This window comes from Falco rusticolus, chromosome 11 (assembly GCF_015220075.1).
Source record: "Falco rusticolus isolate bFalRus1 chromosome 11, bFalRus1.pri, whole genome shotgun sequence".
In the NCBI taxonomy this organism is placed as follows: Eukaryota; Metazoa; Chordata; class Aves; order Falconiformes; family Falconidae; genus Falco; species Falco rusticolus.
The window spans coordinates 2,145,539-2,157,539 of NC_051197.1; the positions used below are offsets into that span (position 1 = coordinate 2,145,539).

The 12,001-nt window shown below is 51.1% G+C and overlaps 1 protein-coding gene across 20 annotated transcripts in view; it reads right to left on the reverse strand.

Moving 5' to 3' along the window:
• The window catches only part of SGIP1 (SH3GL interacting endocytic adaptor 1), a 64,491-nt gene that overhangs the window by 35,264 nt on the left and 17,226 nt on the right, over positions 1-12,001 (reverse strand). For 14 of the 20 annotated variants that reach the window (XM_037403998.1, XM_037403999.1, XM_037404001.1 and 11 more), the window contains 5 exons: positions 6,174-6,237; positions 3,694-3,718; positions 2,197-2,274; positions 976-1,032; positions 79-133 (listed from right to left, as the gene is read on the reverse strand). In XM_037403998.1, the coding sequence (XP_037259895.1) occupies positions 79-133; positions 976-1,032; positions 2,197-2,274; positions 3,694-3,718; positions 6,174-6,237 (279 nt within the window). The remainder of the gene's footprint in view (positions 1-78; positions 134-975; positions 1,033-2,196; positions 2,275-3,693; positions 3,719-6,173; positions 6,238-12,001) is intronic. The other 6 variants (XM_037404006.1, XM_037404015.1, XM_037404017.1 and 3 more) reach the window with 1 other exon arrangement.

Consider the following 12,001-nt stretch of genomic DNA (forward strand, 5'->3'; position numbering starts at 1 on the left):
AAGTCAGTAGCCTGTCTGTGAACCCCAGCTCATCTGACAGTTTGTAAACCAAGAGGCAAAGCCAACAGTAAAGGATATAGCCTGGTTCCTCTGGTCGGATGCTGTATCCCTCCTCATCGAGCTCAGGCGAATTCTGAAGAGGGCACGCAAAAAAAAAAAACAAAACCACACACACCAAACCAAAAAACAAACAAACCCAAAAGAATTACAAAGGCTAATGCTGTTCCTGTTCCTGGAAAGCTGAAGCACATTGTTGGTCCCGCAGAACGCGATGCCCAGCAAAGCCCTGCGCTGCCAAAGCCCGGGTCTGACCCCGGGGCTGCAGGGAGCACCCAGCCCCTGTGCCCCACACAGCCGTGCTGAGGGTGGGCTTTGCAGTGCCGTGTTTTTGCAGAAAAACACTTGCAACGCCCAGCTGCAATGCAGGGTTTTCTCTGAGCAGCATCCTGCGGCCTGGGCATCACTCTCCAGAGCCACCCAGTTTTGGGGCAGTTTTATACAATTTAATTGACGTTAGAATGGGTTGGATTGTCCATCTCAGCAGGGCCAGGCTCTTCTTCGTGGTGCCCAGTGATGGGACAAGGGGCAACAGGCACAAACTGCAATACGAGAAGTCCCACCTGAATATGAGGAAGAACTTCTTCACGAGGAGGGTGGCAGAGCCCCGGGCCGGGCTGCCCAGGGGGGCTGGGGGGTCTCGTCCCCGGAGACACTCAAAGCCGCCGGGATGTGGCTCTGTGCGGCTGCTCAGGGAGCCCCTGCGCTAGCTGGGGGGGCTGGGTGGTCTGCAGAGCTGCCTTCCCACCCCACCATGCTGTGATACACAGATACGAAATACGTATCTGGACACACACCCACACCTGGACATCACCCAAACCAGCCACGGCCACCCAGAAAGCCAGGAAGCAGCGAGCAAGCGCAGCCCGGGTCCCCCATCAGGAGCTGGACAGAGGGGGAGCTCCCTGGGACACTTACATATCTATCCCAGTCAATCTCTGCGTAAAATCCATTCGGTGCTCCATTTGTTTTCTTCTGCAACACATTGGAAAAGAAAATTTCCATGTTTTAAATTAAGGAAACTGTAACAGAGCGTATTCTATACCTGCGCATTGATGCGGTGGGGATGGCGCTGGGTATCGCTCAGCTGCCTGTGCAGGCGCTGCGAAGAGCTGCTCTGCACGTGCACATCAGCCATATGCGACAGCGTTCCCATTTCTGGAAGGTCTTCTACAGCAGAGAGCTAAAAGGCTTTTCCTGAACATTTGTTAGCTGAACATACAACATTTCTTAAGGAAGAGAAACAGAGTGGCCATTTCTCCACGTGCTGGAATGCTCCAGCCCATGGGGAGCGCTGGCAGCTCCCAGTGCCCATGAGCACAGGCAGCATTACTATTTATCGGGAGGCAAACCCCTTCCCTGGGACACAATGAAAGAAGAGTTTGGTCTGTGTTAGTCAGCAGCCGAGCCGCCTGCAGAGCAAGCCGGGTGTCATTGCTTCACCCCACGATGAAGCTGGGTTGCGGCAGCAAGAGGCATCTGGGCTAACCCAGCTGGGATGCGGTGTTAGTGCACATCACGACACAGCAACGAACACACACACAGGTTATTGCTGCTTCGCACTGAGCGGGGGCTGGTTTGGAGGGAGCCTCTGGGCGTCCATTGCCTGTGGGATTCTTTGCTGGTCTGCTCTGGGCATCCAAAACCCACCCCCAGCTCACAAGCAGTGCTGCCAGGCCAGTTCGGGGACTGAAGCTCAGCCGAGTGCTCAGTTTTGGGCACCTAAATTAGATAATTCAGTTCCCTTCAGCTGCCAGAGGTAGCACTCCCACCCCAGCACCCTGCCAAGGGTCTAATGCAATGTACCATCCAGGGGAGGCCGGAGCCAGCCACCAGCACCCTCACCCTCCATGTTGCACCCGACGGACCTCACCATGCTGCCCAAGAACCGAGCAGTCTCATTAGAGGCACAAGGGTAAAAAAAAAAAAAAAATAAATATCAGACCCTGGGTGCACTTATGTAGGACTTCTGCTTTTCCCTCAGCCCACTTGTATTTAACCCCATTTCTACCCAGCTCACACCCATCCACTTGACCGAACCTAAATGGTATTTTCCTATATTCTGGATTTCAAAACAAGAATTACTCGCTGTTTTTAACAACCCTTTTGTAGCAGTAAACCAAGCTCTGTTTTCCTTACCGAATTTTTTTTTCCTCCTTCACGCGTACTCTCAGGTTTGCTATTGCAAGGTGGCTCATTGGGATGAGGGCTGGGCGGCTGGAAGGGATCGGGGTTTGGCAGAAAAAGGGTTAAAGTATCGGATGGTTGGTTGTGGTTTTTTTTTTAAAACACGCAAAAAAAAAAGTTACAAGGAATTAGCATACACACTGCATAGTCTTATCAGAAAAGGAGGGCTCAGCTGTGGCCCCGTTAGGAGTAAGCCTGGTTTTTCCTGGGGGCAGGTAATGGGCTCTATTCAGCAGTCAGAGGATTTGCCCCTTGGCCATTCCAGTGGCTGCAAATATTATGGCGAGAACATGCTGTAGGAGGAAAAAAAATTATACTCAAGGTCTCCATCCTCCAGTTCCCCTGCCTACAATATATTCAGCTTCCTTAGAACTCTACAAAAATTTGTATTTCTGCATCCTTCAGCTTGCTGGAGCACTGGAGACCCTGCCCTACACCAAGCTCAAACATCTGGGGGAAAAAAAAAAAAAAAAAAAAAAAGCTGGAAACATCAAGGGTAGGAGCCTGATCAAGACGGCACCCAAGCTCAGGCAAGGTCCCCGCAACCATACCTGGCAAGAAAAGGCCACCCACGGCACTTCTGTGGTGGAGGGAACAGCTCTGGGCTGCTCCTTGCACTTTATTTATTTATTACTGCTGAATAGAGCCTTGGTTAAAGCGCTTACCTGAGCTGCAGACCTTTTGTGTTTTTTTTTTAATTGCTATTTCTTACAAACACAAGGCGAGCCCCAAGCCAAGGATCTTGGGTCAGATGTGGGGAAAAAAAATAATATCCTCTCTAAAGGACCAATTTGGCACCCCAATTTTTGCATGGCTTTATAAAAGATGCCCCAGCACTGCTTTCCCTGCTGAGCCTCCCGATGGTCTCATTTTTATTTTAATCTCAAGAAATAACAACCAGCACAGCCCCAGTCTGAACCCAACATACTTTTCTGCAAATTTGGTATCAAAAGGCTAAAGGAGACATGGTCCCTCTACTACCCAGATCTAGCAGGGGCATTTCTATCTAACACCATAAATAAAAGCAGCAATAATTAAAAAACAAGTACCTCCTTATTTTCAGTTTAATATAGAAAATAAAAATAGATATTGGAAACAGCTGTTCGGGCAATTTTCCCTTAACTCATCACACAGCAAATCTGACCCAAGCCAATTAGCAGGAGTGGAAACGAGGATGCAGAGCCAGGGGTTTTAGCAGGACCTTTAGCTGGTCCCTCTGCCCATCACGCTTGCCGGGCCTTTCTGTATTGTTATTTTCCTCATGTTAATTTTGTAGAAAATCTGGAACATGTCGCTATTTTAGACAGACATTTTCTTACTGAAATTTATTTTCTATATTAAAGAGAAAGGAAGAGACAGCTGACAAAACGCTGATGGTGGTTGATGGAGGAATTAGCACGTGAAGGGCCGCGGAGAGGAGATCGGGACGGGGGTCGGTGCAATACTTACGATGCCGTCCCTGTCCGGCGACCCTCTGCAAAGAACAGAAAGAAACACAGCCGTGTTAGCTCCCAGACCGCCCCGGCACCCCGTTAACTTGTGGGAATGGTTTTCTTAACGGATCCACAGCAGCAACAGGTTTAATTATTGCATTGTCAACAAATTTGAATTACCTGCCATGCACCCCTCACGAAACCCACGCAGTGGTCTCAGTGCCGTTGCTCTCACGTTATCAGATGACAAATTTTATATTTATTAGTAAATAAAGTGCGCCTGGCGATGACCGCAGTCTCCTGGCTGAGGAGCTGGGCTGGCTCCCCCGACACCCATCCCCCAGCTGCAGCCCTACCCTGGGCACACATCCTCTTGCAGAAGACAATAAAAATGACATGTGGAGTAATTTCGAGATTTTGGTTTTTTCCTTCTGCCAGAAGGAGAGTCGCTTCTCTTTTGAATGGATTTGAAAATTGATGAGACTCCTCAGGGACCCTAATCCCCAGCCGCTTAAGGGATTTGGACCTCGGACACAGCAAACGGCACGGCAGGCTCAGCAGCCGTATTTAAACGCTGTCTGAGGACTTTAAGTTATTTAGTGAAAAGACAAATACGTTTAGGAAAACCAGACGGGCTCCTCCACCTCCCACACACTCCTGAATTTTAGGCCTTGCCAGAGATTTGCCATCAATTAACAGCTGACTCAGGGCATCACAGAAACGCCGCGGGGAGCCGCTGCCTGTCGGGCTGGGGTTTGGAAGAGAGTAACACCTTCCCCAGAGCGCTCAGGTTTAATCTCTTTGCGCAAAGACCTCTCAAATCCTTCGGAAGTAGCAGAGATCCCCTCTGCTGCTGTCTTTCCCCCACGCCAGGGATGTCACCTCCTGCTCGCAGCCTGGCCAGGGTGGCTGTGGGGACCCCGGGCAGAGGGATGGGGTGGCAGGTCCTTTGCCACGGCGTGGCAGCTCCAGCGCATCCCGCATCTCCCCAGAGCCCCACCACGCTGCCCACCACCGGTCCCAGGGCTGCAGTGGCCCAGCCATGGCAGGGGGTGGCCAGAGGGTCTGTCCCTGCCGTCCCCCCTGGCTGCCGACGGCCTGTTTGGAGAACGCCCAAAGCCATTTGGGGAGATGACCGCAACATGACCTCGTGCCGTGCTAATCACTGTCGCTAATTGCAGCATCACCCCCACAGCGGCCTTTCTGTGAGCTCGTTACCGTCACCAGTGCCCCAGGATTCATTATCTCCAGGTGCCACCAGACTCTGGGAAGAGCAGGCTGCTACAAGCAAGCATGGACATCACAGTGCTGGCTACAGGCAGGACCTAGACCTGGCTCCATTGATTTTCCATGAGCAGAAGAGGAAGATGCAAAGCAGCCCGTTTCCTGCCCATCCTTCTGATAAGTTATAAATGAAGCTGTGCACAGCTGGAGCTCCTGGCCAGCCCACAGCCTGCCTGGCTGGTGGCTGGACAGCCACCATTCCTGGCAACAAGCCCTCCTCTGCCAGCATGACAGCAGCTCGGTGCTGCACAGCCCTCTTTTGGGGGGTGCTCCATGCGCCCCGTATTTTTGGGTCCCCTTTTGCAGCAGGCAAAGCCCAGCAGGTGCTGATGCAGCCGGGCTCGCCGTGGCCCTGGCAGTGTGGCCAGACCCGCAGCAGCTGTCTGTTCACATGGGAAACCTCACCAACCATCACTGAGATATAAAATAGCTTAGGAAAACAAATCCAAACAAAATAAAATTAAAAAAAACAACTGTAGGGTTTCTGCTGTGCCATGCATGAAGCACCAGGAGGATGCTGCAGGGGCAGGAGCAAGGGTCCCCCTTGCCTTTGCCCCCTCTCCATCCCCAGCACACGGGCTGCCCGGGTTCCTCGGCCATGCACACCTACCCCAAAGTTGCATCAGTGGCAGCTGGGAGCCCTTCCCGGGTAGGGCTCAGCACCCACACACAGCATCCCCTGCCAGATGCGGGGAGAACCCCCTGCCAGATGTTTTCCCAAGAAGCAAAAGCATCTGTTGCAGCACAGCCGATCCGCCAGCCCCGGCACCCTCACCAGCCCCAGCCTGCCCCAGCCGCAGCTCCTCACCAGCGGCCTCAGATGCCCATGCAGGCAGCGTTTAAATTGAATTTGCATCTAAAACAGATCTCAGCAGATGGGCAAATCAGTAGTTTGGGCAGAGATTAATCTGCTGAAACTCTCAGAGGAGTAATTTTCTTCTGATCACCGCTAACTGTCACCGTAAATTGCAAACACGTGGGGAACAGGCTTTATTATCTCTGCAGCGCCACCGAGAAAATACCTTATTTGTTGGCTGCTGGATGCATAAGGGGAAAAAGCTTGGACCAAGTCTGTAATAACAAATACATTTATTTGCCGGTGCTACTGTGCTGCCGTGTGATGCACGGACTTCCTTCCTGCCCTGGCACACCAGCATCAACTCCTCCCCTGTATCATTATATATTAACGTGGTTTATAATGCATTGACTTACGTGGAATCAGTATCCTTTTCTTTCTTGCGTATACCAAAGGCCTTCCTTGTACGTTTTTTCAATCCTGTGGATAGAAAAAAAAATGTAAATAAGAACGCAATATTAATATTAGGCTTCAAATAAATCCTCCAAAAGGTTCCCTGTTCCCTTGTCAGCTGTAATTCATAAATAAGGCAAAAAAAGAAAGGCCCAAGAAACTGCCAGCAGGACTTTGCAGGTAGTGTGTATGTTTGCTTACATCTTTTATTTGTTCACGTAACACTTAACTCTATCCCAGCATGCGTGACTACGTATTTCACCTTTAATATTTCTAAGCTTAGTGTCTTAATTCCCCACTCCTTTGCCATGATGCGTGTGGGTACCATGCATGGTGGGGACCCCCCTCCTTGGTGTAAAAACCCCCAGTTTAAACCATGAGGATTGTTGTCTTCTGCACCAATTTTAGACCTGCACGGTGCTTAAAATGATGGGCCCTGGAGCCCACTGGGGCAGCGGCCACCACCACACCGCTTTCAACAGCGTATGGAGGAGAGTTGATTTCTGCAAGTTTCTCCCTCTTTTCCAGCTTATGAGCTATCCAAGAGAGGGATACAATTTCATTTTATAATTTTAATATGTTAGTATTAAATATAGATATGTATGATATTATATTAAATATAATTTTAATAACTGCTTACAGAAAGCATACCAAGGAACGGATCTGGAGCATTTTAAGCTAGCATGTTTCACTGGGCTGGCCGGTTCTCCCACAGATGGTTTGCCACTGGCCCTGGCCATCCAGCCCAACCACTGAGACCCGGCTGCGGCTGGAAGCTCCGCTTGTGCTGGACACAACCAGACATGCTCATCATGCGGCCGCTGCCAGCGGCACGACAGCAATTAATTTAGGTCACGGTGTAATTTAGAGATCCTGGTAGCCAAAGGAGCCAATATAAGCCATGGACCTTGAGTCTAGAACAGCTATTTCTGGCCTCTTTTCCTTTCAGAGCTCCTAGGAGTTTTCCCTTGGTCTGGAAGTTACCCAAAAGCGACGTGCCGTGGGTCAGCACTGCTGCAGCAGCACTGCGGAGAGGAAAATGCAACAGCTCACACCAATGCAATGAGCTGGCCAGCAGCAAGTGGCCGTAGCCTGGACATGCTGCACGGCAAGGAGGCAGCTCTGGTGTGAATTTGCAGGAAAGATGGGCACGCCGCCATCCGGAGCCATTAATCACCCACATGCCCACACAGCCCTGCACTGCAAGCCATCGCCTCCTCGGTGTGGCGTGCAATGACTTCCAAAGGCATGGACGAGGTACAGTGGCACAAACCGGGTTGGCCGCAATGGGCACAGCTCACACAGTGCACACTGCACCAGGAGCGCCCGGCTACGCATGTGCTAAAACCTGCGCTCTTAAAAAACGCCGTCTAGGAATCAATGAGAAGAGCTCAAGCTCCTGCCTCCAGTGATGTGCTGGAAGAGCCAGATCCCCTGCAACTGGCTCTGGACACACCAGGAACATGGAAGTGCTTGTCCCAGGAGCTGCGCACCCCAGCACAGTTCATTTACTCGATGTTTTGGGGAACATGGGGTTTCTTTGGTCTGCCCCCTGCTTTGAGCATGCCCTTGGACTGAAATTATTTTCCTTTTTCTGAGCAACACCCTACTCTTCTTGGCATCAACAGAAACAAGCAGCAAGCACTACAAATGCTAGCTTTCTGCAGCACATCAGAAAACGCTGGATTTAAATATTTATCTAAATACAGGGGGGTGCTCGGGGCTCTCAGCACCCCATGGCTGGCTGGTTTTTGGGCCAAGACCAGGACCAAGCCAGCCAGGGTAGGACCAGGAGAGGCTCCAGCAGGTCTCCTTGGTGTTGCTGATGGAGCTTTGGGTTGGACATTCCCCCCCTGAAATGGGAAACAAAGGGACTGCTCCTGAAAAAATCACCCCCAGCACGCTTCTCTGTCCAAAGCAAGCATTACATGGTCGCGGATGAAGGAACCCCTTATGGCATCCTGAACACCCCAGCCTATGGGATCCCTTACAAGCAGCTGGAGTGATGCTGAACCCCACAGGCTCATCCTGCAACCTTGCGTGGACAGCTTTGTTTTTACTACATCGTGCCTGTCAGCTTTTCTACCTTGTCTTCAAGACTCAAGCGAGTTATTAATAACAGAGGAAGGTTTCCATTAATCTCACCCCCTGGAATAACTTCATCCTCCAAACTCGAAGTAGAACAGGGATGGCCAAAACCCCCAGAAACAAGCTGCTGTCTAGTCTTAGCTGAAGCAGCACCTGATTTGGCTAAATTTTGCCACGAAGCCTTCTGCTCCAGTTATATAATAGGCCCACCATCTGCTTAAAACAGTAACGATTGAGGGGAAAAAAAAAGGGGTATTTAGGAAAAGCAGAACAAAAATGAAAGCTTCCTTTGGTTGTCGAGAGCTGGTGGGAGCAGGTCCCCTGCTGAGCCCCACCACCCGCACCAGGGCAAGGCACCGTCCCCAGTGGGGACACCTGAGGGGTCCGCGGTTTGGTGGGGGACAGTGTGGTGATTTTCCAGGACCGCTCTGCTTTTGGGTGGCTGCAGCTCAGAGATCATGTCCCCCTTGCCATGGTCAGCCCCAGCCCAGAGAGCTGTTAGGAGCAGCCTGGGTGATGGTGCAGGGACAGAGCTGGGGGCTCTGCATGGAAGAGGACTGCACGCTCTGGTCCTCGAGTCTCATTTCAGTTGGCTTTAGGAGCTGGAGGACCATAACACCTGTCCTGGTAAGAGTCATCCTCGTAAAAAATAGTAATAAGGTCTTGTCCACAGAGGGAATGCTACTTGGAAACACTACAGGTGCAGGGGAACCTCACAGGATAAGAGAGATGTACTGCTGGAAGAGGAAAGGTGATAGTAAGTGGGAGAGAAGGCAGAGAAGAGGCAGCAGAAAGACGGGCAGGAAAGAAGGAAATAGAGCACATCCACGTGGGGCACCGAGGGATGGCTCAGAGCAGGAGGAGCTCCATTCAGGTGATACTTGCTAAAGCTGCGGCTAATGTGGCCATCAAACCCCACCTCTCCCCATCAGGGGGTACTGGGTACAGATCCAAACTGCTCTCCAGCATGAAGACCTGGAAACCAGCATCACCCCATGATGGCAGGGCTGGGTGACACCAGCCCAGCAGGCTGTACGCATCACCTGAAGTCACAGCCCACTCCTTCAGCTGTCCCCACTCTCTATCCAGCACCCTGGGGGCACCTGGGCAAGACACACAGCTTCTCCTTGCCCTTCCAGACCTGGTCCTTTGCAGGTCTCCAGCTGCAAAGAAAATCTTCCATGGATTTCCTAAAGCCCTGAGGCACTCCACCTCGCTGTGCGGGCACAGGGTGTGCTGGAAGCACATCTTTGACTCTGATCAGTCCTACCCAGCAGTGTTGCAGCCGTCAGTCACAGGTATCCCACCAGCTACAGGGCTAACAGCAGTGTTGCAGGCCCCCCTAAGTACCGGAGTGATAAAGATGGGCGTGACGTGGTACCCGGCTAACCAGCCTCAGAGAAGGACTTAAATCCCTGCAGCTGCAGCATTCCTAGCCCTCTCCCCATCCACCCACCCTGGGGACTGCCTACCTTATGAGAATCCTAGTAATTCTCATAGGAGAAATGCTAATGCACTCGAGTATACAACATTAAGCGTTACAGATGTCCCTACCTACATTCCCAAAGCCTTTTCCCTTTTGTCACATCCGAAATACCAGGGAGGGCCCAGCTCCACAGGCTGCCCATGGGGCAGGCAGCACACCTCTGTTTTAATCCCAGTTTAAAACTGCACCTCGAGCTGGATAAGGGTTGGGACAAAACTCGAGCGTTACTGGTGGTGGCACAGGGGAAGAGGGGTGGGCACAAGCCCTGCCTGCCCGGCAGCAGATTCCTCACCACTGCTTTCACGACTAACAGCTGATTTCATCCTGCACAGCTATGATGTGGCTAAAGCAGAGGTGGGCTACCCCCGGACCTCCAGCAGGGGGTCAGTTTGTGCTCTTTGGAGGGGCAGAGCAGCACCAGTAAGAGCCCGTGCCACACCAAGCCATCACGCACACCAGCTGGAGGAAACGCCAGCAACGGCAGCACCGAACACCGCACCACGTGCTCTGCTCCAGGACCCACGCGATGTCCTTCTGGTGGGGAGATTAGTCTCAGACGTTTGCAGACAGGCATCTTTTACAGCTCTGCTGCCTCCTTCAGCAGGTTTTCCTCACCGAGCCATGTGCACGCCAGCCCAGTGACACGCATGCTGTCACCTGTGCGGCAGCAGGAACACCCGGAACCACGCCAGCGGCCACAGAACCAGCCTTGCCCGCAGCGGCCGAGCACAGGGAAAGCCACCCGCCCCTCCAAGCACAACAACTGCCTGCCACAATTAGTCCTCATCAAGCCAAAGGGCTTCCAATGCTGTTACTCAAAGACCTAGAGCAGCCACAAGCCAAGGCTGAGCTAATCAGTGTGCCAGGGAACTCGTTCCAAATGCGACCGGCTCTCTGAAGCGGGGGGCATTACTCACCATCTATTTGCCATTATCCTTTTTTTTCCTGGCATACCTAAGAATCAGCATCTGAGAAAGAGATATTAGTATTTGACACCACGAAGCTTTCTGTATTTTATTCTTAAGAACTACCAACATCTTATTTTCTACACCTCTAGAAGACAAATAACCCTGTTCTGCCACCGGTCCCTCACCCTCCGCCCCTGGTCGCTGCTCCTGAACCCCCAAATATCGAGGTGGGTCCCTGGAAGAGCAGCAACTTGCTCAGGAGGATGGGCCTCATAAAAGCAACACACCTCTCAAACGGAAGAGATCAGTGAGGATCTGTGCCTTAAATGCTCTTCTGTGGTGACCAAAGGAAGAGTGATTGAAATTAGTTCTACTTAGTCTGTGCATGGAGATAAACGTTATCTATTGCCATGCCAGATACTCAAGACCAAAGTACCTGTGGGGAGTGGGGGAAGAAGGAAGAAAGGAAAGAAATGGGGGGGGGGGGGGGAGAAGAAATAATTGCTGTTAGGTTTGGTTTTTCTTTGATTTGGTTGTGTAGAGGTGGGGGTTTTCGCACGTAGCCTGGAGCTGGATCTGAGCAGCCTGCTTTCCCCACTGCACGCAAACCTGCATGCTTATGAATTACTTCACTGGGTCCAAAGATGTGTAAACAGGCTGCTGTTCCACAGCCAAAGCGCTTTGGTTTTGGCTTGCTTTACTAAAGAAATAATAATTCTCCCTTTGCTCAGCAAGACAAAATTCAAAGGCAAGACAAAACTACTGAAATCCTCTGAGTCTTTACCATTTGACTTTTTCCTCTGGATAATTAAAAGTTTAAGAAGTGAAGGTGTAACCACACCAAGCCCCAAATAAATAACCCAAACAGCAGCACCTCAAATGCTCTCTGCAAAGTCAGCCCAGAAGTTTCCCCTGCTTCGACCCAGCAGCAGCCTGCACCTGCCTCAAGCTCAGCTGCTGCACCAGTGACATATTTTACATGAAAACAGGCACATTTGGTCCATTGCAAAACCAGGAATTCTCACCTGCTTCATCCTCGGAAGCAGAAAAGTCTCAGTAGCCATACCACTTCAGTCCATGTTATTTTTGGTTTTACCCACTTCATATGTAATTAATTGGTATACATCTTCATAACATTTAAGATGCTTTACCTAAACCAACCTTTGCATTAAAGCTCATTACCAGCCTTTCAGCAGGCTTAATGGGGCGAGGAACCGAGCCCGCCACACGCTGCCTTGATAATGGTCATTAATATTTTAACTACCTTCATTTACAAGTCTCATTGCAGACGTTAGGCCAGAGAAGAAAG